The sequence below is a fragment of the Aquila chrysaetos genome, chromosome 25, assembly GCF_900496995.4.
Source record: "Aquila chrysaetos chrysaetos chromosome 25, bAquChr1.4, whole genome shotgun sequence".
In the NCBI taxonomy this organism is placed as follows: domain Eukaryota; kingdom Metazoa; phylum Chordata; class Aves; order Accipitriformes; family Accipitridae; genus Aquila; species Aquila chrysaetos.
In genome coordinates, this window is record NC_044028.1 from 4514724 (window position 1) to 4538713 (window position 23990).

The window sequence follows — 23990 nt, forward strand, 5'->3', positions numbered from 1 at the left end:
TGTTTGTATGTTGGGTCATGCCACTTGTCAGCTGCTCCAGCTTGTCCTGGCACTTCCTCTGTTCTACCGTGCCATGCTTCAGGGATGGGAGTTTCCAGCCTGGCTCAGGTATGCTGGCTGAAGCTTTCAAGACAGATGCCATATTTGAACTTTCAGATGTGAGCAAGTCTTCCAGTGAAAACAGACTTCTGCTGTGCCTGGTGGAGGATTAACAGAGTTTTTGTGCATGTGGGCAAAAGAGCTGTGTACATGGCAGAAAGTGACTTGGTCTGAATGCCCTTCTTTTGAGAAACTTGGGCCCCTCCAGAAGCAGCTCACCAGCCTGTGGGGGAAGTCTAAGTGGAGGGGGGAGAAGGTGTGCAACTGCAGCAGAGACTGAGTTGCTACTGTGAGAGTCATGCAAACCACAGTCTACATCTGCTCTGTTCCCCCAAATCAAGCTTCTCCTGGTTTCCTTCCCTGCTTTTCTTCTTTAGAGCCACTTTTCCCATAAGCTCATCTCAGCTTGTGGAGTTAAAAAACGTGGCCTTGATCCACTCCTGATATGCTGTATTTCCTCATTTTATCTGGTGTGTGCTGCTTTTGTTGCCAGTGCTTAATTATACCACCTCATGTGCCCTTATTCCCGCTTGCCAGCATTTGTGAAGTGGGATGTGCTGAAATGTCTGAATTTGGCATAGGGCTTTTCTTAGGTTTCTCTGGAAATCTCAAGGGGAAATACATTCTGCAGTCCCAAATACTGCCTTGTCCTTGCCTTTCCCCGTAAGGGAAGGTAAGTCTGAGCAGCACCTAACACAGCGGAGCTGTCATCTTCTGGGGTCTGTGGTGCAGAGGGTTGCAGGGGGGGCATAATCCATCGCTACAGGCTGGCTGGTGAGATTCTCCTCTGGCTTTGGGCTGCCCTTTAGCTCTATCGGCAGGTGGAGTCCTGGGGACTCACTGGCCTCTCTGGAGAGGTATGTCTGAAAACACACACTGAGAGTGTTTGCCAGGAGATAACTGCATTCCAGGGAGTGACTCTTTTGTCTTGCTAAAATCGAGGAAATCTGATCAAAGTGCAGCCTTGCTTTAGACTTTTTCTCTTTCTTTTTGACTTTGTCCCTGACCTACATATTGGATCCTGCCACGCTGGTTGGAAGTAATTGAGAAGGTAGTGTTAGGCTATTTACCAAGCTGTTCACTTGAAAATAACCTTACTGCGTCCAGTCCACACCTGTTCTGGGATAATTTCGGAGGCAAATAACAAAGTGTCATTAACCCTTTCAGTCACATGCAACCTGTTCAAGGTCTAACTGTAGAGTGAGGTTATACCTCTGCTGATGCCAGGAGGAATTTGTGACACAGGGTGCGCTTTGCTGTTTGTTTCCCAGCTCCATGGATGATTCCGGCCAGCTGCTGAAGTCAGGGCCACTATGTGTCCACATCCAAATGAGGACACTTCAGAGACCTCCTTGTAAAAGTTCCTGCTGGGTGGTTGTTGGTTTGGTGTTGAGTCTGCTGGACCAGAGGCTATGCTGGAAAATATGTGCGTGTGGGGGTATTTTCTTTGTTATCCCAGTGGTTGTTTCTGATTAAAGGAGCTGTTTTGAAGGGGCTGCTAGTCAGTTGCCTAGAAAACTTGCTTTCATTTAATTAATCATGATGAGTTTAGTCTGGAGGTTTTGTAGGGGAGAGCAAGCAAGCATATCCTTGGCTTTTCTCCCTTGGAAAAAAAGCAGGGTTTCATGTCTGAAACTGCAGCTCTTTTGTCTCCCCAGGTTGACATCCTTCTCTGTCCTTCGGGTTTTAATTTTACAAGCCATGCGCTTGCAGAGGTAGATCCAGTTTGAAGTCCATCCAGGTGTGGAATGAGGAAAGAACCGTCAAGAAGATTACAGGAGCTATTCTGCAACTCATTAACTCAATCTCTTCCCCTTCTTGTTATCTCCTCCCCATGCCTGGGGCCTTTCGAACTAGTGCTCTAAGTGCTTCTCACTTAATCTAGCCCACCTGGACAGGTGTATGAAGAAAGGAATTGCCTTCCGGGGAAGGACTAAAGGAGCATAGATTGCGGAGGGAGTCTGCTTTTGGGAACTGCTAATCCCAGTTTAACATTATGACAGCTGCTCGTTAAAATCAGGGTGTTTTTTAACAGGCAGTTAAAGGAGAGGCTTTGCACGCACATTTAGCTGAGAATAATAGTGAACCATGTGCATTTGATTTTTTTTTTTTTTCTTAAATCACGCAAATTGTACATGGAAAGAATTCTCCGGCGTCAACTTGCTGGGGTATGGAATTTACAAGGTTTGCAGTAACATACAGTTTCCTGTTGAGGGGGGGAGAAAATTACAAAGCTTTCTTTTTCTTTTTCTCTTTTTCTTTTTCTTTCTCTCTCTTTTTTTTTTTTTTTTTTTTTAAGGTCAAGTTCAAACCTCTCATAAATTCAGCCTCTTTGGAAGGTGTACTTACTGTGTTGGGGTTTTTCAGTTGTCTTGGTGGCAGATTGTCATGTAAACTTGCTAGGTTCTCATTTTTATAGCTACATGTAAAGGCTGCTTATAAACTACAATTTTGTATATGGTGAGAAGGCAGCATGCAGATCTAATTTGGGAGAGTCTATATACAAAGAAAGAAGCAGAGGTTTCTTTGCCTTGGGGAGATGGCTGTTTCTTCCTAGCTGAACTTCAGTAAACTTGGTCTATTAACATGATTTTCTCTGCAGGACTGTGGTGCTGGATAAGAAACACGAAGAGCTGAGGCAGAGGTGGGACTATCAAAGAGACATTTGCTGTATTTTATGTAATTTCACTGCAGACTTTACCAACCGCCTCCCAGATCAGCGGTTATTTGCTGGTTGATTTCTTGTAGGCAGTGCTGTGGAAGTAAGAAACTGCGCAGCTCCTACACAAGCCCCCAGATCCACTCAAGGAGCGGTGTCCTTTTCTGCCAGCCCTTAGGCGTGAGGCATGAAGGGCAGGTCTGTGATGCAGAAAGACATAAAATTGCCCCAGGTAGCTTTGTTGCTGGAAATCCTTACTCCTGCAGCTACTTAGGTTCAGGCAAATTAATTTAACCCACCAGGACTGAGCAACTAGCCTTGGAATGGGAGTTTCTCTGCTACAGATTTGCTCTACTCCAAATCATTTGTGGATGGGAATATCCTTTCTGCCTCCCAGGAAATGTCAGTCTCTCATGGCCTTTTCTTCAGCTGGCCGTATTGCTACCTGGGATTTTCATGTGTGTTTCCAGCAGCCAAATCTGCAGCCGTTCCCTTTCTGTTTGACAGAAATCTGGCTGTTTCAGAGCTAGAGATGAGCTGGGAATTTTCCAGACACACATCTGTTTAAGAGAAGTTTGAGCAGTGAACTCCTCTTTTGACCCAACACAACTTGGTTCAGCCTCAAGGGACTGGTGCTGCCAGTTTGACTCTGCCTCCTTTAGAGTGATAATGAACTGGCCCTTGTCACACAGTTTGGAGGAAGCATCTTGGTGGCATGGGGCTAATAGTCACAAGTCTTTTAAGGGTGTAACTCTTAAGCTATAGCATAACTTCCCTTTAGCCCCCAGCTTTAAAAGACTGAACTCTTGTTATGCAATGTTATCCCCCATGTTTTCTTACTCACCAGGTTGCTATCATGTAGAGCACTTGCTGATGGGGACCTGAGCTTTTTTTTTATGGTTCTTTTTACATTGTATAAATGGCTTTAATTTTTGCTGTTCTCTTCCTCTGCTCTGTAGTTACAACCCTGCTGCTTCTCTCTCATGTTGTCGTATCAGGCCTCTTGTTTGCAAGGTCTGGGATGTGTGCTAGAAGGGAGACCCAGTGGTGTGATGCTGGCAAGAAGAACTGGGAGGGCAGGAGGAGAGTGGAGATTTCTCTGAGAGGGGACCAAAAGACTGAGGCTGTAGATTCAGGAACTGGAACCTAAAATTCAAGTGGCAAACAGGGATACTTGCTTGTGTTTCTGTTAGGGCAAATTCCTGTGGTGCCAAGACAGGTTTTCTGCAACTTGGATTAAAAAGGAGGCTGCAGTTCGCGCACACGTGTGTGTGCGCGCACACTTAAATGCTTATCTGCAGATCTGAGCTTTCTAAACTTGTCTGTGCTCTAATTGCAGAGTGTAGACTCTGCATGCAGAACAACCCAGCCTGAAATGATAATCCCAGGCTCAACCCCAAGAGAATGCCTGGCACTACTCTGGCCTGATTTTCTTAATGGCTCTGCAACTTGCCACTGGTTTGTAGGTGGTTTAAATTGTTATCTCTGAGCACCTTGCCCAGCTCAGGCAGAGCGCTTAGGATCTCTGGTCTTCTACGAATACCTGTATGTTGTGATTTATTTATTAATTTTTTAAAACTTCTTCCTCCCTTCCCATGTTAGGCCTAATTTGGGCTTGTGTCAGCTCAACAGATGCGCTGAAAAGGATTACAAGCCCAGCTTGCACTCCCTGCTGACACATGGAGAGGGGAGTGGGAGACCTTGACTTCCAGCTGCCCCTCCTGCCTCCTCTGAGCAACCCTTCCTTGCCCCCACCACTGCATGATCTATATCCGTGCAATCCCCTCCTCTTGCACTGGAGAATTCGTATTTTTCCTCAGCTAATAACCTGTGTCTGATTTAGCTTCCAGGCGGACCGCCCTGCATTAAATGTCGTCATTTTCCCTCTGCTTCATGAGGACTTGACAGAGGTCATCAGAGATGTCCCCATGCGGCACTTGGATGAAATTACCTTGTTTAAAAGCAGAGTGGCCGAGGAACCTCCCAACTTGTGGTGGTGACTGTCACAGCATGGAAAGGACAGTCAGCGTGAGCACACAAATAGCTTCTTGTTGGCCTGGATTCCCCATCTTCAGCTCCTGGCCACCTCACTGGATGCTGTACAATCACTTTAAATAGGTGCAATTGCAAATTAAAAACAGCTGGTCCTTTGCAGTGGGGAAACATCTATTGGATATTGCTTGCATCTGAAAATCCTGTCTCAAAGGCTTCTGGAATCTGATGAGTATTTCCTTGTGGTTAATATGAATTGTTTTGTTATTTTACTGAAGTTAACGGTAAGAGAAACTGATTTAACGATGCTCTTTCCCCTGTGTCGCCTGGTGTATTTCCTAAGGGTCCCTGTGTACTTTGGCAGTGTGCTTTGTGATATTGGTGGAAATCATTCTTTGCTTCTGTCTATTTTTGGCAAAGTAGAAAGCCTAAGCCAGCTAAGAGGCACAAAAATGTGTTGCTCAGTTGAAGTGCATCGCATCTTTTCTATGTTACAAATACGCATTTGTAGTCACACACATGCAATCACAGATATTTAAAGAATTTTTTTTTTTTGATTGAGAAGTACCACAAGGACTCTTTTTTATTTTTGAATAACAAATTAAGGTCATTAGCACCTCGACCATGGTATGTTCTTGCTGATACTGTTTCCATCAGTCTGGTGGAATAATTTCTCAGCTCTTTTGGAAATCCTTGTCCTAGGGTGGATGGTGCCTACAGTGAATAAGTTGAGGCTCAGATCTGATTTAAATGCAGTCTGTCTTGCAGTGTAGATGGGAATGCAGTGTTCCAGTTCTGTCCTTAGATCCCATGCCTTGAGCTCATGCTAATTTTAGAGATGTTAAGAAGTATTTTCACAGTGTGATTTCAGTCGGCTTCTCTGCTCCACAGAACTTCCTCAGGCATCAGTAGTGGTCTGGATCACTTTCATATTGCCTTATTTACTGAGCACTTTTGAAAGCATCAGACAGCTGTACCAAAAGCCAAGTTACAAATTCCTGGAGCTACGTTTCTGGGTGGCAGTTGGATTTCCCTTCTGCTGGAGTATTTTGTGGTAGCACACTGGGTCTGTCTTCTGCAAAACAGCTATCAACCAGGGCTGTCTAACTTCTCCACCTAAACACTCCCTAAAGTGTTGAGCAGTGCTTTTCTGGGGAGGCCCAGTGTTGTCCAAAGATGATGTCCCCATCTCCTTTTTGGCATTTTATACACAAGATGCTATCTCCCAAACGGTGTTCTGCCATCAGTGGTTCATAGAAAGCCTGAACTGATGGGATGGATTTGAGAGCAAAATGCATCTCTCAGCTTTGGAGAACTTTCCCTCTTTACTTTCCCATCAGTCAGGTGTGAACCTGCCTGGAAATCTGTCTTGCAGGTGTAAATCGTGAGCCAGACTGTGGTAACCCTTGTGCTCCGATAGGTTATGGTGTTAACGAGCAGGTTAATGTTAGCCTTCTACTAGCACAGGTCTGTGCATTGCTAAAACTAACCCCTGCATGTGTTTGCTGTCTGCCCTGAGTTTCTCTCCCTTCCCCGCTCAGGACAGGGTGCCAGCAGCGGTCTCTGGTTTGCGGCCGGTAACAAGGTGGTGAGGCCAGCTCGTGCTCCTCTGGGAACGGCTGCAGCTGAGCTGCGATCACCTCTGAAGTATTTGAGACTCTGCCTCAGGTTAGACACTGTGCGGGTGAGCGCAAGGAGCTGGTGCCCTTTTCTTGGCATCGTGCCACTGTTTTCTCTCCCACTCTCCCAACGAGGTCGTTCTTTCTACCTCTTGTCATATTACTTGCCTGTTTGAATCCCTCTCTCCCTCTCTAACAGCTTTCTTCTCTCCTTCACCCTCACTTCAGCGAATCAGATGTACTTTTTGGCAGGGACACGAGCTGCTGCTCTGTCCAGTTCCGGCCACTTCAGCTCTACCTAGTTTTTGTCTGGGTTTCTTTCCTAGAATAAATAGCGAGGGTTAGGCAGCGAGTGTTTGCAAAGCTGCTTTCTCCTCCTTGTGCTTCTAGCCTCAGCTCAGGGTAGAGGGAAGGCTGAGGGTAGGGAGCTAGCTCTCTGATGCCTAAGGGGACCTGTTTTGTCCTGTAGAGGAATCCCAATGTTTGGTACGTCCTACAGTAGCGAGGCCATTGCCATCCTCAGCAGGGATTTCCCCTCCACATACGTACTGTGGCACTGGCAAGAGTTTGGCAAAACCGCCAGCTCGCCTGTTCCTGTCCTGCTGGAAAATGCAAAAACCACCTGTTGCTTAATGGTGGTGTTCACCCTTTGGTCTTGGGGGTTAGAGTAACCTGATGAAACATGCTGTACCTTTTGCTTGGCAAAGCGATACCCATCTGCCTCGTGTCTTGCTAGATGGGGGCAGGCAATCAGGCATGTTTTATAATGCCATTATTCTGTTGCCTGGAGTATGATGTTTAGACATCTGTATTCATGCAAGCAGGTCAGAAGTCCTGATGCAAACGCTACCAGTTATAATCGGGGCTAAGAAAAGTCACCTACAGGCAATAAAGATAGCACCACAAATAGTGATAAAGAGCTAAAAACTCCTTCCACCCCCGACTCCCCAACTCTGGGCCAATGCTCGATATCTCTACTACAAATCCTCTTATGGTGAGTGAGAATTTCCGCTGCTTCTGCACTCCAGGCAGGATTCACCAGATGTTAATAATGTGCTTATTTTCTCTAAGTGCTATTTTGGCATCGGTGTTAATTACAATTTATATTCTGCAACATTTACACTGGGAAAAGAACCCACCCTAATAGTCCCCAATTGGCAGAGCCGGGCTATTAAACATAGCACCATATGTTCTGAGCAGAGCAATATATGGGACTCGGAGCCCACTCAGCGCTGAGACTCTGGCGTACAGCGTTAGAGGAGGAGAGGAGAACGGAGAGATGGGTGTTTTGTTCCTAGCTTTTATTTAATATGAAATTCCCCCTCCTTTTCTCTGGTCTCTATCCCATCTCTCCAGAAATCTCCCTCCCTCCAGAAATCTCCCTCCTGCTATCTGTGAGCATCTAATGAGGTGATCTCCGAGCCTGCTGATGCCACTGTCCGTAGTCTAAAATAAATGAATTCAATTACAGAAGGTGCCCTTCTTGCAGGGAGTGCCTCTGCAGGATTCCCAGTCCCTGCTGGCGTGTCTCTTGCTGCGCTCCAAATCAGACCTCTGATCTTTGGGGACTGCAGAAGAAATCTTAGCTTTGACTGCCAACGAGGTGTCTGCGCTTCTTTGGGAGAAGGATAGTCTGGGACAAGTGCCATTAGCGTGTAAAATCAGAAGTTGTTTGCTGCTCTGCTAATGTCCAAAGTCTTGTTTAGCAAAGTGGCATTTGATTCCTGCAGGCTGGGAGGGTCTAGACCTGAACAGTGACAGTGGTTTTGGTGGGGGGAATTGGGTAGGGCTAAGTCATCGGTGTTTTGGTAGGTTTCTTAGAAGGACTGTGGGTTAAAGGACTGCTTCCTCAGCCGTTTTACAAAGCTGACTTCACGGTCGCTTTAGAAAACGGCAGTGTATCCACTGCTCAGTTGGGAAAGGGGGCTGTGTGGCAACTGCCTCTTCCTTCAGGAGAGCTTGGACTGCAGTGGCTCGTCTGTTGGGGAGGTGGTTCGGCAGGAGGAGAAGAGATGGGAGTGAACGGAGGCAGGGCAGGACCCCGTCACGGACCTCCAACTGGAAGCCAGACACACACCGTGAGACTTGGCCTCAATTTCCCCACTTGTGAAAGGGGAGGGCTCACCCGCCTCGTGCAAGGGAGCTTGCAGGGGTGCAAAACGCTTTCCCCTCCGGACGAGGTGGTGCTGCCTTGGGAGGAGAGGGCAGGGCTGGGGTTGCTAATGCAGGCTGACGGGTAGCAGAGCAGCGACCCTGCTCGCTTTAATTCGCGTGACTACCTCCTCCTCTGCTGAGGCGTGTGAGACTCCCAGGGGAGCAGAGCAGGATCTGTCCCTTCGCCTTGCTGATCTGCAGGGGCATGAAAGTCCTGGGGCGATGTACTGTGCGTTGTGAGGTGCTGGGTACTTTCTCCCAGCAGCCCTTTTTTAGGATGGGGTATCCCCCCACAGCTGCAGAAATGTGGGACTGTTCCGTTTGCAGAGTTAATCGGTGCAGAAGGGTTATTTTGTCTGTTTAAGCGAGATGCGATCCCCCCTTGGCTGGTCCCAGCAGAGAGTGTCCATCCAAAGCTCCTCTTCCCCATCTGCAGGGAGACCTGTGCAGGGAACCACGCGAGCCATGCTGGGTATTGCAGAGGCAAATCTCCTTCCACTGCAGCTCTCCTGCCTCTTTGATTAGATGCGCAGGCAGCCGGGGTACTCTAGCAGGAGAATCATTTCCATAGAAACCAATTGGGATGTTGTACGGGGAATAATGATTAATAGTGAAGAGATGTTGCCTCAGGCCCTTTTCATTTTTTAGGGGGCAGCGAGGGACAAACCGGAGCACAGGTGGGGGGACAGGCAGGCTCGAAAACTAATGGAAACCATCCCTGCCATTAATTTCCAGGGCAGCTTCCCCTCTTTTCCACCTACCCTGCCCCCCACTGCTGCTTCCCAGCTTTCGTCAAATTTTCAAAATGGCTAACCTGGTTAGAAATAATCATAATAATAAAAAAGGATGGATGAGGTCTGACTACTAACATTGTTGCTGTTAGCAGCAGGATTTCAGCCATAAAACATGAAGCAAGGGAGGCATTGACCTTTCCGCTGCTTGAAATGAATGGAGACATCAATATCTATTGTTTTGTGGCATTGACCTCTGACGCTCTCGTTTCGCCCTCCCCTTTCTTTTTTTTTAATTTCCCCCTGACACTCGAGGAAAGGGGTCAGTTTGTACCATCTATTGATCCCGATCTTACTTGGTGATAGGGAAATAATTAGAATTTTAAAGATCTCTGCTGCACACTGGCAAAATACATACACAGACGCGCACGCTAAGCCCCCGCTTCCTGCGTTGCGTTCCCCCCCCTTCCTTGCAGAGATTCAAAGCTCTGAGATCTGAAGGAAGACAGATCAATATAGGTTTAATCATGATGGGGTTTTTATTTCAGTTTTTTAAATGGTAAAGTGTAACGTTTTATGTTAATGTTGTCGGAGTCTGGCTGCCTGGTGCCTTGTTTTATTTATTGTTTTAAGTAGCCCCTTCTTCTGTGAACTTCATCTATGTACAGAGAATGTGAAATCAGGCATTGCTAATTAGCTGTATGACAATTAAGTAATGTAGCACAAAACCATTAGGACACTGGATTTGTTTTTGAAGTTTGTCCTTTGAAGTGGAAGCTGCAACTCCCTGCCCAAGGCTGCTGGGGAAAATGTTTTTCTATCAAAACTTTCTTTGAAAATGAAATGTCAGTGTAAGAGTCCCTATTTCTGTCGTCTCTCCCTATAAACAGCGGGTGGAAATTGTTTCTCATTGTAAAAACTGCTGGCATTGATAGAAAGGGGAATTCAGAAAAGCATTAAATGGGCAGTTGGTCTCCAAACACCCTCGGTTCTGGTAGAGATGTTACCAGAACTGCTTGTTTAGCTTGTTTAAAGGGAACGGTGCTGCTTTAGGAGAGAAGACCCAGGTCACAACCAGCGCCCTGGAGATGGCAAAGGGAGGTGGCCTTCAGAACTGTGGGTTCGCCTCTGATGCCTCAAGTGCCATCAGGATGCGGCGCAGCCTGGTCGCAAATACCGACAAGCTCCTCGGTTCGGGCTCCTCCATCTGTGCGCTCGTTTGACACTTGTGTTTGCATCTGGCCCTTTGTTCTAGTAGTGAGTCGAATTCAGAATGTGCAACTTTCATGTACGCTGGTGGCATGTAAAACTTCAAATAAAGAGTGAAACTGATTTTGAACCAGGTCTCTCTCGTTGCCTCCTGCCTCTTACTTCCCTTTAAAACCAAAGCCCAAAGCCATCCTCCTAGGAAGCACGCTTTGGTGTCGCATTTTAAGTTCAAGCAATGTGAAGTGAGTTGCTGCGGTGAGGTGTGCGTGGGCAGGGATGTGCCTGGGCGTAGCCCCAGTCTGGACTGGGAGCTGTGGAAGTGTCACCCGCTGGGAGTGCTGGGGTGAGTGGTGCTGATGGGGTTTACAGCCTTGTTCCCCCAGGTCTGAGGTTTGCGGATGCTGCTCTGTGCACGTTGGTGCTTGTGGCTGTGGGCTCAGCTGCACGTTAAAGAAGAAGCTAGTTTGTGTTTAGGAAATGCTTTTCCTCCATGGATCTCCGAGCACTCAACTGCTGAGCTGCGTTGCTGTGGGACAAAACAACCGTTATCCCTGGGTAAGTGAACCAAAGTGACTTGCAGAAGGTCTGTTACTCTGAGAAACCCCAGGCTACAACCTATGCCTTGCTCCGACCACTCCAACCCTCGGGCAGCAGTCTGGACCTGCACTGCTTTGCATGAAGCCAAGAGCTGAAATCAAGGGTCTGGTTAACTGTGAACTGGGGTGGCCAAAGTCCCATTAATGCCACCATGACTGCGTGGATGTGGTTGAGGTGGGATGGCTGAGGCTGTGGGAAGGGGAAGCCGGTGTGGTGGAAGCGGACAGCACGAGCTGCTCGTGATGACGGAAACTGCAGGCGTTAACCTACCCTGGCAGCAGCAGTTCTGCCCTTGCAGCCACGGCAGACGCGTGGTCCCTGGATCCTGGGGGCCTGCGGTGGTGGCTGAAAGCGTTATTGCCACCAAATATTGAAGGGGTGGATGTGCTGGACCACAGCCCTGTGCACGATACAGCTGGGGCAGTGCCAGCCTCTGGCCTTGCCTGCGCAGAAAGGCTGGTCAATGCTAAAGAAAATATACATCCTATTGAACTGTCTCTTGTGTTGCTGTTTCTAGGGCACAGGATAGTGATACACGGGAAAACCTGGCTTCAGGTACTTGCAGCACCTACTTTGGATTAAAAAAATCCACAAAGCAAACATGCAGGAGGCGCAGCTTGGTGGAAAATGGTGCAGCTCATGTACCCGCATGCTTAAATCAACTCACCCCAGGTAGGTGAAGCAGTAGGAGATCACTCAAAATTGATGTGTGATCAGTTTTTTAAAGGTGAGTGCATCCGTGCAGGACTTGTGGTGAGACTGCAGGAGAGCACGTGTGCTGTGGTCTCTCCCCACAGTGATCCAACGTACTGCACCAGGTTTTATTTCCGAGGGGATCGTGGGCTCTCCTCTGTTGTTTTTCTGTTCTGGCAGGTCTGCTCACCAGGGCATGGAGCGGAGACCCTCCCTTCACCCCTCCTGCACTTGTGTTTTAAGTTATGGATTTTATTGTTCCAATAACTTTTATCTAAATGTGTTTTTTGGGGGAGGGAGGAAAGAGATAAGGAGGGAGGAGGCTGAGGAAAGAATGTGCTTTTGGACTCTGCTAAGCCTCCAACTTATCTCTGGGGCTTGCCACGGGGTTTCAGCATTAACGATCCCAGAGGAGGACTTAAGGGGGAAATGGCTGAAAGGGACGTGGTCGATACGATACCTTGGTGGGAGGAAACCCAGGGAAGGCCCGTGCAGAGCAACCCTCTCCCCTTTCGGTACTGATCTTGTGCCCTCTGCCAGCTTGGCAGGGAGAGACATGACTCAGTTTCCAGAAGGGGGAACTGGAGCGGAGGTGTGAAAAATCTGAGGGTTGAAGAGCTCAGCTTGGTAGGGGGAGAGATCTCCTGCAACCACTTGGATGTCTTGGTGTGTTTCTGGTTTTGCCCTCACCTATACAGCCATTATTTGGGCAAATGGGGTATTGATCTCTGCGAGGGAGAGTCAGCAAGAGACAATTCTGCTTGCTGTGGGGAAAGAGGAGGCTGGGCAAGTGCCTCAGACTAGATCATGGCAATCCGGGATGTGTTTAAAAAGAAGAAAAAGTAAAATTGGGAAGGCTACTGGCTTGTTCTGTGGGTTTTCTCTCTCCTTTCCTGCTTGTCTCCCAATGGGGATGGGTGACCGCAGGGCTGGAGCCCTGCACCTCCAGAGACGCTCGATAGCCCCTGGGCTGTCAGAGACCTTTGGGCTCATGGCAGCGTGTGGATGTGCAGAAGACAGTTCCCAGATCCTCGTCGTCCTCCAGACCCAGCTGTGTGAAGAGGGTAGGGTGGGACCTGCTGGTGGAGAACAAGGCTGTGCCTGCTTTTGCTTGCTGTGTGAATGGGAAAGGAGACCTTATACTTGCAGGTCTGGGTCGTTACTGATTTCCCCCGCCTGCCAAAGTGCCATGCAGTGGGGCAGTGGCTGTCCCCTGCTCCCTTCCCCACCTCTCTGCCTCTGTTTTCTGCCCAGCTGGCTTTTTGCTGCCTGGTTTAACTGGGCTTGCTGGGCAGCAAGTACCAGCCTGCTGGGAAAGCAGCAGGCTACCACTAACATCGCAGCTCTGCAGCCTGCGCCTGTTGGGCAGAGGAGGGTCGGCGTTGGGGGGGGGCTGATGCACTTAGGGTGTGAAGAAGTCCTGGAGATTCAGCGAGGAGGCAGGGGAGAAGCATCTTTAACAATATCTCTAGCGGTGGAAAGAAGCTGGCTGGTAATTGTAGTTTTAAGGGTTTGGGGAGGACATTTAAATGGACCAGATGATCCAGTTCTCTTCTGCCTGGAGATCTGGTCCTCCTCACTTTGCAGAGTCTCTTCCTACTGGGTATCTGAGCACTGCAGGTCAAAATGGGAAGCGTGGATGAGCACTAATGCTGCTCTCTGGGCTGGTCCACCTGATCTATTTTTCATAGCCCTTATCTCCCACCAGCTGCTCTTCAGTATTTGATGCGTCTTGGGTGACAGCACCTCAGGGGGGGCTGGTCTGCAGGGTGCTGGCTAAAACACCTCCCAGACCCTCACTCTCAGCCTACAGCAGCGAACGCTTGTTTTTCCATCTGCTGGGACCTTGTCTGGGAGGTCTCTAGGCCTGGGATGGGAGGAGGAGATGTCCTTTGGGTCTGTGCTCTGAGTGCGACTTCTCACCCCCTGGATCAATTTGGGAGCGGCTTGTGCATCGCTGGCTCCAGGATGGAGGCAAGGGAGAAGGGAGCATGGAGGAGAAAAGCCAAATAGCTCCACCTCCCAGAGGCTTTGTCTGTGGCCGCAGGATGCAGCTGACAATTTCCAAGGTGCTAATTTTGTGCTTGCCACTGCCCAGACCCTAGAGACAGCCTTTCCCCGGGGGCTGACAGGTGAGGCAGAGGTGGAGGACGCGTGCACGAGTGAGAACCTGCTTGTGAGCAACGTTCTGACCACAGGGATAGGTGGAAAGTCTTGGGAGAGACCAGAAGGAGAGGCGAAATGGTGTTGTCAGGGCATGGACAAGCCGTAACCCTGGTTCAGTCCCCATGATCCAGCCCTTTCTGTGCTGTCCCCGTGGGACACATGATGGTTCTCGTGGTGGTGTGGACTGTCCCATCAAGCAGAGATTTGGAATGGGGTGGTCCTGTAGTGCCATCCTTTGGCGCTGGGGCCCATGGTGGCTTTCTGGTTGGCATCAAAGTGGACTCCAGTGTCCCATTCCCATTTCACCGTGCTTGAATTTGCTTTCTGGTGTGGTGGTGAAGGCTTGCATGGAGAGGGAGAGCCACAGCGAGTGGAGAAGAGGAGGAAAAGGATAAGCTTTCTCTCTCCTATGAAGCACAAACGGATGGAGAAGTATTTCTGAACAAACAAGTCTCTCATCCCTGTCTCCTGGAAGCTGCATTATCAGAGTACCATCGCTGTCCTCTCTTCTCCTCCCCCCCGATGAATGGGAATTAAAAATACAACTAATAAAACCCTTCTACTTTCTCCAGGAGGAGGAAAAAAAAAGAAAAAAAAAGCCTTGAAAATGCTAAAGGACATAAAGGGCATTCATGAAAGGGTTGGATGGTGGTTATTGCAGCAGGGGGAAAAACAACATTATTTCACTGTGCAGATAAAAGGAAGTGGAAAAGCAGCATATTTATAGCTAGGGAGCCTGGATTCCTTGTTAAGCCGCTATTATCAAATTAATGTCAAAATGCATCAAACAGGCACGAGTGTTCTGGGCCCCTTATGCAAAGTGCTTGCAAATTGGTTACAAATACATTTGTTTACAGGGTACGAGGCAGGAGCGAGCTAATTAGTCATTGTAGCAGGGTTGTTTTGTGTCTTTTTTTTTTTTTTAATTTTTTTGGCAATTACACAAACAAGCTGTTTTGAAGTATAAATACGCGCTGCGTTACAGCCCCTTTAAAAGGGAATCAAATAGAAATCGTGGGATATGGAGGGCTTGACGTGAGCGGTGTGGAGCATCGTTGCCTCTCCTCCCTGGCCTCCGTGCAGACACAGCAGCCCTTGCTGGGAGCTCGGCTCTGGGAAGCGGTGTGAAAACCCATCCGAGAGCATCGGGAGGAAAATACGTGGGTGGAAAGGGAAGGGCTGGTGGTTTTCAGTCCTCTGGGGGGGCTGATAGCTGCCCCTCGTGTGGGGCACGGTGCAGGGATGGGGATGGCTGTAGCTGCTCCAGCTAGCTGAGTACTTTGGATACCACGAGGTTGCAGCCATGTCCCGTGCTGGGGACTGGCCCTTTTGGTACAGGACCTGTTAAGGATTCAGCTGCCCACTGGTATTGTGGAAATTCACTTTGAGCCTGGGATGTTTTGGGGCGCTTTGGCTATCAGCAGCAGCAGCTGCCAGCTCGGGTTATGAAGCAGCTTGTGCCCAGCTGGTGGTACCGATGCGGTTTCGAGGGATGCTTGGACTTAGAGAGCATCCCCTGGATGGGCGATGGCATCCACTTTGCATAAAGAAAGGAGACCGGTGCGAGCTCCCCCAAGTGAACGTTGTCTTTGGGGCTTTAACCAAACCATGGGCTGTGCCTCCCAAACCACGTGAAGCAGGAAAGCTTCTCTGATCCTCATCGGTGGCAATGGCTGGGGAGGGGAAATTGTTTGAGGGGGCAAATGGAAACTTCCCGTTGCCCCACATCTTAATGCGTCCCGTTCTGGGAGTAAATCACACCTCTGCCACTCAGGGAAGCTGCTAATCGAATCTGCTCTGGTGGGGAAGGATAAAGCCAAGGGGAGTTTACTACCATTATTATTATTTTTAATTTACTAGGAAAAAGAAAGGAGAGAGGAAGAAACAAGTTATTGCCCCTCTCATGCTGGAGGCCCTAGCATTTCTTGGCAGAAGGTGTGCAAACAGCCCCGCGGCTGCTTCTCTGTTTGGATTCATTTCTGGTAAAACTGCCCTTCAGGCTGGAATAACCCTTCCGAGCAGGTCCTGCAATACCAGAGGTGCTGGGAACATTGAGTTTAATGCCGTCATAAAACCCTGCTGTGGTTTCCATTCCCTCGAGGGGGGCAGTGACCGTGCAGGACAGCTGTGCTCAGCACGGCTTTCATACCAGCGCTTCCCAGCCAGCAAAGCCTGGGGTGCATCAGCTCTTGCCATGGTGTGGATGGAGCTGGATGGCTTCCTGAAGTCCCTTCTGGGATTGGAGCTTTCTTCTCAGAAGCCCATGGGCTTGGTGCAGCTGAAGGGACACGAGCCCGGTTGAGCTCCACAAACCCCATTCATGATGGTAGTTAATAGTCCCGAGTGTGATGAAGAAGTATTTTGTGACTCCAGCCTCCCAGCTCTTCCATGGTTTGCAGATGCTGGGTGCAGCACATCACCGAGCTCGTCTGGGTGGGAAGTGAGGACCACCGAGAGTGGTGGGAGAGGGCAGGGCTTTCACCAGCCTCCTGCAGAAGCTGTGATGTTCGCACCAGGTTTTATTCTTTTAAAACTCAGGGTAACGTTTCTCTGCACCTAGGACCTGCTTTTTTAGTGGTACCTTCAAACTCCAAATCTCTCATTACCATTTTCTTTCTTGTCCCGTTGACTTTTGCAGGCTCATTTGCCATGGGGAGGGTGACCAACTCCGTCAGGATCAGGGTGTATGATTTTGAGGAATGTTCCTATTTCCAGCGTAATCCTACCCCTGCCCTACAAGCTCTGCAGGAGCACGGCTCAGCTGGTCAACAAATGTGTGAGCAGCCTATTGCAATCAGGCTTTAACTAAGCGCCCAGTTGTTTTAATCAGAATGTGTCTCTCTTCATTTATAGCAGGGTTAAGGCTCCGGTTTGACTGTCATCTCCTGTTATTGCTGGTGACCGTGTCAGGGGAAGGGATCCTGCTCTGTTTTGAGCAGTTGGGTGTTTCACGCCTGCTTTTCTTATGCAGGGTTGTGCCAGCATCTTCTTGCTCTGATGGTCAGGAGCAGACCTCAAATTCCCACCTTCTTTAAGTTACGCTGGTTTGTACCCTTCCTCTTGGATCAGTGCTGACCTTCAGCTGGTTGAGGTCTGCTGTCCTTCTCAATATTTTACTCCCCTTGAAATATTTGCCTTTCAAATGAAGTTCCCCCAGTGTCTGGTCTAATGGCACTGGTATTCATCTGCCTTTACTGAAAAAGCTTCTCAAATTTAAAATTGCATTTGCCTTTTCACCCATCGGTGGCTCTCAATCACCTCCTGATGTCCCAACACACCTGGGTCCATTCTTGCCTCACTACTTTCCATACAGGCTGCTGCCTTATACCCCAAATTTGTCCTTGCTGAATGCATCGCCTTCCTCATCGTGCTGCTGGTGGGCACCTCCCTCCCATCGCGCTGCTCCTCAGGGCCACCCAGTTCCCAGGGGAAACCAGCTCCTCCCCGAGCCGCTGCCACAGGCGTTTCTTTTGTGCCAGGATTAGTTGTGATCCCAGGACTGATCTTCCTTTCTCAAAAAAGTCAGGTGATGCTGGGGAAATCCAATATGATCTTACTCTCTTTAGGTGTAGGTGACAAAATGTTGGTCCCACATATATTTTTGCTTTACACAACATCTCTCTAAATGGCTTTTAGAGCCTCAATTTACTGCTGACGTTGGCCTAGCGGTCTTTCATTTCTCCCTTGAGTTGCTTTCCCCTTTCCTAATGATGGGGACACCGTTTGCCCTCTTCCTGTGCAGTGACACCGCTCACATCTTGCTAACGCCAGCTATCCAAATCCTGCAGTTCCTTGAACTGCCTCCTTTGACGTTCTGCACTGGAGGTTGAGCTGGTCAGATCTTCCACACATGTCCCTTACCTAGGAGGGTCTGTATGGACCTTCTGGGTCCGTATCACCTTCCCTGGGCTGCAAGATGCACGTAGTGAGAGCCAGCTCCTCCTGATGACCAACGTGCAACTTGCAGCTCATCCCAGTGAGTGATGTGGAGGTGGTGGTCACCAGAAAACTCAATGGAGCTGTGTTAGCTGGTGTGCTTACTGCACGGACCCTGTGCTGGGTTAACCACAGGAATCCAGCTCCATTTACAGTCTTGGATTAAAAAAGAAATCATCAAAGGACTTGAAGATAAGGGTACGCAACTCGAAGGGCTTATAAGTTACAGCAGACCGGAGCGAAGGTGGCGTGGGCAGCCCTCCTCGCCTCTCGGCAGTAGGATGCAATTTCTCCTTGCGTTGCCAGGAGCCGCTTCTTTTTTAAGAAGACCAAGATGCTCAGGGTCTCCCCACTGCACCGGTCCTCTGGGAATGCCACGTGACTCCCAGTTTGCATTCTCTTTCCCTGCCTGCAGCCCTGCCGATGCCAGCATCGCCCAGTGCCTGGATCAGGCCAACTCAAGAACGATGAACAGCCATGCGGTGGTGAGCCTGGTGTACTGGTGCTGGCTGGGGCAGCGTGGAGAGCTGGGCTGGAGGGATGTGCTGCGGTGCGTGGGGTATCGCTTGGTCTCCTGGATGCCGCGCTGCACAGGTTTGGGCGTTTGCAAATGCTCTGTGGTGATGCTGATGGCGATGTTTCTTTGGTGAGGAAGAGCACAAACCGCCTTGGGATCACAGACCACGGCCAAGTCAGTGCCTTCTCCTCTCGGGGCAAGACGCCGTCTTTGATGCGAACACCTCGCAAAACCTTGATTTACACTGAAATGAGCCAGTGGCTTTAACCTGGGGCTTCTGCGTTGGCATGTTGAAGGGTGCGTGTACACGCATGCAGGCGCTTTCCTGCCTCTGGGCAAGGATGAGAGAGCAAACGTGACAGATGTTAGTCACTGCTGGCGGTGGGGATGCTGCGGTGATGAGCACGCCAGGAGGACCTGAGCAGAATAGCAGCCGGGTAATGAGTGCAGGAGGAAGGATTGGAGTGGAGACAAGGGGAGAGCTTTTCAGAGCGGATGAATTTCTGTTGCTTTCTGGTGAAACCTGTGGATTCCTTGGGATGGGGAACGCTGGGAAGTCAGTCCAGGCAGCTGGAGCTGCAGAGTGTGATGGTTTTGCCTTGGTGGGATGGGACAATGGAGCAGGGCACAGACCCGTGCTCGATTTTTCTTCTGCGCTGTTAATTAATGTAGCAAAGGTGAACCCTTTCTTGGAGAGACAGGCGCTGGCATTGTGTGAGAACAGATCAGTGTGGCAGTGACTTCCAGGCTGCTGAACTGAAAGCCTTCAGTTTCCAAAGGTGCCCAAAATACACAAGGACCATACTTGGTGTGTCCTTGGATGTGTTCCTCGATGGCCTCCTCTCCCATGTCGGGAGGGGATGGCAGCGCTGCCCTTCGGTTCTGGCTCCTGCACCCACTGCAGAACAGGAGGTTCCCGTAGGATTGAGTTGCCCAAGGTTTCTTAAACTCTTGCCACAAAGAGGGAAACATTACAGTTGTCCAGTCCTTGTGCTTGTTGAGCAAATGGTCAAAGGATGAAGAGGTTTCCTCAAGGCTGAGGGACTGGACTTGGGTCCTGGCTGTCGTCTGCCCAAAAGTGGCAGGAAAGGTGTGGACATATGGAGACAGACACAACACCGGGGCTGGGGGACAGCACGGGCACACGGAGGGCTTGAGGACGTGCCGAGGGTTTGCTCGGCTCCGTTCACGGCCCGGAGCTGGTGGTTCCCGTACGGGGGCCATGGAGGCGGCGATTACCCCGAACGTGGGAGCGAGTGTCGGGTGGTGCGAAGCTCGGCAGATGCAGGGTGCCTGCTGCCTGTCTGATAAGGCTGCGAGCGCTGCTGGCAGTTAATATTAACCGAGCATCCTCTTCCTCTCCCCGGGCAGGTCTGGGAGGGCTGGGGGGACCCACGTGGCCTCACGAGAGCTGAGCCGGGCTGGGGCAGCGGTGTGGCATCTCCCGATAAGCCGCTCCGGTTTCTGCTCCTGCAGATTTACAGCCGGGGAGCGGGGCGGTGGGTGCCGCGCTTTTCGGTGCGGTGATTTATAGTGGCTCGGGGCGGCAGCTGCTTTCCTCTCCGGCAAGGTCTTGGCAATTGCACTGGGTTTTACGGCTGCCGTGACTAAGCCGTGGGCGACTTAAAGGCTCAGCCAAGGTCACTGTGTGGTGGGACACAGGTGGGAGCAGGTCCCTTTCAGCTGTGGCTTGGAGAATGTCCCCATCTCGGCGTGGGGAGGGCTGGGGCCGTTAACATCTCCATGGAGGGGGCTGCCTCGGCTCTGCCGCTGTGAAGGGCTGGTTTCACGGCAGCGGGGACGATTTCAGCCCTCTGATCCCTGACCCCGCATGCTGGAGCCTGCCGAAGACACAAGTGAGATGAGTTTGAGGTTCTCAGCTCCCAGACCCATGTGGGAGGTGAGACCCCCACCATGAGCATCACTGGCCCCACTAAGCAGTGCCTGCACTGCCCGGTTGCTTTTCCGTGTGTCCCTTTGACGCAGACCGAGCAATGCCGGCAGGGATGAGCTGCGGCAGGCGAGGAGAGGGAGGATGAGGAGGAAGGAAAGGTCAGATGCTATCGCTGCGCTCCCTTCCATGCGCCACCTCCTGCTCGGGTGAGCTTCCCAGCTCTTCTGTTTTGTTTTAGAGGCAGCACGGGGGCCCCAGAGCCCTGGAAACTCTTTGCGCTCGGGGTTTTATTGGCATGTGGAAATAGTTTTGTCTGGTTTCAGATCTGGCTGATCACTAACCTTCCCGCTGCCCTCCCCCAGAAAAGGGCTGACAACCACGGGCAGCTCAACTGTGCTCGTCTTCCTCCCTCTTTCTTTTTTCTCCCCACATTGTTCTCCGAAATCCCAGCTGCTACTTTTCTGCCCCCTCCCTTTCCTATCCTTGCACATCAGCTGGGATGGAAGTATCTGGTTTTTGTGTAAAAGCTCTTTTTTTTTTTTCATTTGTACTTCTCCCCCCATCCTGGGGGTCTCGGCCTCCACCCTGGGGTTGTGCAGGGACAGGAGCAAGAAGGCAGCTCTGGGACCCTTGCTGTCACCCCTGGGCTGGCAGTGGCAGAGGGGGAGCCTTGGCAGGGGCAAGGGCACCAGCATCTCCAGAGCCCTCTTTTTTCCTTTCCAATGGAGAAGCCTGGCAGATCCCAGCGACCAGATCTGCCACATTCCTCCCTTATTTATCGCTGGCAAAGCGCTGATGTGGGGCATTCCTGGCAAGCCGTCTCCCACGGGACGGGATGGGATGGGCTGGGACGGGGCAGGTCTCCTCGTGGCCGTGGGTTGCTCTGCGATACACCGCGGGCTCCTTCCAGGACCGTGTATTTGTGTGCCAGTGCCTGGCTGCAGCTCCTGCGCTCAGCAGAAGCTCAGCCGGGTGCCAAACCCCATCCCGACTGCGTTCGGGCGGCCGAGCGGATCCCTCGGGACCCCCCGGCATCGATGGGAGCCTCCACCCTGGAGGGGTCTGCAGGGGGTACCCCAGCCCCGGGAAAGGGCTGAGCTGGGCTGCCCCTGGTTCAGGTGGTGAGGCGGTGGGGTGGATGCCAAGGTTGCTTCTGTGGTTGCTTTGGGTCTCGTCCTCAAACCTCTCCCCAGGCAGATGTCCCCGCTACCACAGCTTGTGACACGGCCTTGTCCTCGCTCCTGGGCAGCCTTCCCGGCAGCCAGCGTCCTTCGCAGAGCCAGCACCAGAGCAAAACAACCAACCCTCCAGGAGGGGTTCAGGTGAAGATGTTCAGGCCCTGGGCTCCGGCTCCCCGGGTTGGTGTTGCAGCCCCGGTGTGTGCCAGGAGCCTCTGCAGGTGCAATGGGAGCCTTGCAGAGAGGAAGAGGAGGAACGGTAGTTTTGGAGGAAAAGAGGTGGATCACATTTGGGTAGTGGAGGAAGGAAGAGTTGGTTAAGTGGGAAGGACCCTGAGCAAGTGTGATCCACGCAAGATGGAGCTAGGAAGAAACTTTGGAATTGGTTATCCGTCTTGCTGTTGAGAAAGCCTCCTCCTGCCATCTGCCTGGAAGGTCCTGCTGAGCGCACGGGTTGACCACATGCTTTGGGCTTTCCTGCTTTGCCAGCAGTAGACATGTAGGACACGGAGCTCTGGACATCCCCCTGGCGTGGTAGGACGTGATCTCAGGAGCTGATGGCCATCGTATGGGATGATGCACCAGGAAAGATGGAGGCCCCTGCTCATCCCGCAATGGGCTCCGGTAAGGAAGACTAGTGAGATAAATCCATGCCGATCCTTTCATTGTCCTTCAAAGAGTACCCTGGGAAAGGGGATACAGCCAAGGCAGTGGACAGCGAGACCAAGCAAGCACTGGAGAGGCATGACCCACTTGATACTTAAAGAGATGCTTGGTGTGAGCTGCTCAGGGGGTCCCCAGTGTCCCCATCCATCCTTCCTGGCTGCTGGCTCTCCTTCCCATTGCCCAATGGCTTTTTCCGCCTCCAGTCTTCCCACCCGGCCCACGAAGGCGCCTGGGCAGCCTCAGCAGGGAGGAGGAAACTTTCCCGGACTCCCAACCTCAGCCCCAGGATCGTTCCCTGTGCCCAAGCCTCTGCCCGCGTCTCCCCTCCTGCCAGGGATGCTGCCTGCCGCTCCTGCCTGCTTACTGCCACCCCTGCCAGTTTGTGGCGTGTAATAAATTGCTCCCTCATCAGATTTGGGCAAAATCATGTGGATTAACTCACCAGGACCATCTGTCTGGGCTGTCCCAGCTGAGGTGGAGGTGGTTGCAGGCTGAGGATCGCTTGCCTGAATGTTCTGGGAGCTGGCAGGAGCCAGGTGAGGGTGAGGAGCAAGAAGTGGAGGAAGGCAGTATGTGACACCCATGAGCAAGTCCCTTCTAGGCAGTGGGAAAAAACTCCTGTGGGCTTCGTTCTCCTTTGGGTGGGCTCTGGCAGCCCAGAAAGCAGCTTAGATTGGTCTGGTACCTCCTTCTTCCCCGTATGCCTCTCCATGGGACCGTGCCTCCGAGTTAGCATCTCCCTGGGTGATCGCTCTTTTTTAAAAAATAATTTTAACTGCATGATGAGCAATTCAAGGGAAAATAGAAGAAATGCTTATTATTGCTGAGGATCTCAACCCAGCCTGAGGAGATGTGTTCCTTTTGTGTAACGAAACATCCGTCAGGGAACAGTCATGCAAATTCTTTTCTCTTTTCTTCTTTTTACCTCTTTCATTGATCTGGATCCTGTAGCAGTTGGCTCAGGGAGAGAGAGGTTTGTTAATTCAGGAGTCTTGCAAAGCCTCGGTCGGTGGAGGACGCTTGCTAAAGATCCTGGCTCGGGGCGATCCTTTGAGGGGGACCGTGGCAGCGTGGGCTGGGACACCAGTCCTCTGAGGGAACTGGGAGAGGTGTTTGCTCTGGTCCCTGGGCACCGTGTGGTGCCCGGAGCGGCTCTGGGAAGGCAGGAGAGCGGTCGCCAGCTCTGCCAAAGCTGTTCTCCACCGTGAAAAGGGACAAGGACCCTTGGTCACGCTGCTGGGACAGTCACCACCAGCTCCGCGTTCCTGGGTTGCTAGCCCTGAGGAGCCAGTAAATGTGAGTTAAACCCTTAAAATCACAAGATGGGCTTAAAAAAATCCAACTATGAGATTGTATTCATTTTTATTGTTATTATTAGACTCTTCAGTACATCTGGGTGTTTTCAGGAGTCACCTGCCAAGTTTTTCTCTGCAGCTGGGAGGTTTAAGGTCCTGTAGCTTGCAGTGGGGTGGGTTATTGCTGTTTCTTGTTAGAGAGAGGTGACTCCAGCCTGACCACGGCTGTGTCTTGGGAAAGGTGGCAGGCTGCCTTGCGTGGTTTGAGTCTTCTTCACCAGCCTGTTCTTCTGGGAAGAAAAAGTAGACAGAGCTGCCTGGGCAAGAGCCAGAAGCTGGTGCTGTTGCTGCTGTGGAGGATCTTCTGCTCTGGTCAAGGGGAAGAGCCAAACCTCCGCGGGAGCAGGAGCGGGTCCAGCCACAGAGCCCGAGGAGCCACAGCATGAGGTTGTTGCTGCTGGTTGTTGCCGCTCTCATTCCCTGCGTCCCTGCAACGCCGCTTCTCTTCTTTTCTGCTGGAAGCATTGCTTTGTCCTTCAAGAAAATTTCTTTTTTGCTTGAATTGAGTATATTGGGGTTTTTTTC

At 50.9% G+C, this 23990-nt stretch overlaps 1 protein-coding gene across 3 annotated transcripts in view; it reads left to right on the forward strand.

Moving 5' to 3' along the window:
• FBXL18 (F-box and leucine rich repeat protein 18) overlaps nt 1-23990 on the forward strand; it is a 47975-nt gene that overhangs the window by 14224 nt on the left and 9761 nt on the right. The window contains exon 6 of one of the 3 annotated variants that reach the window (XM_030002479.2): nt 4602-4735. The exons of the other annotated variants lie outside the window; for them this stretch is intronic. Coding sequence (XP_029858339.1) covers nt 4602-4627 — 26 coding nt within the window. The 3' untranslated portion in view covers nt 4628-4735. Of the gene's footprint in view, nt 1-4601; nt 4736-23990 lie in introns of those variants that run through there. 3 annotated transcript variants of the gene reach the window in all.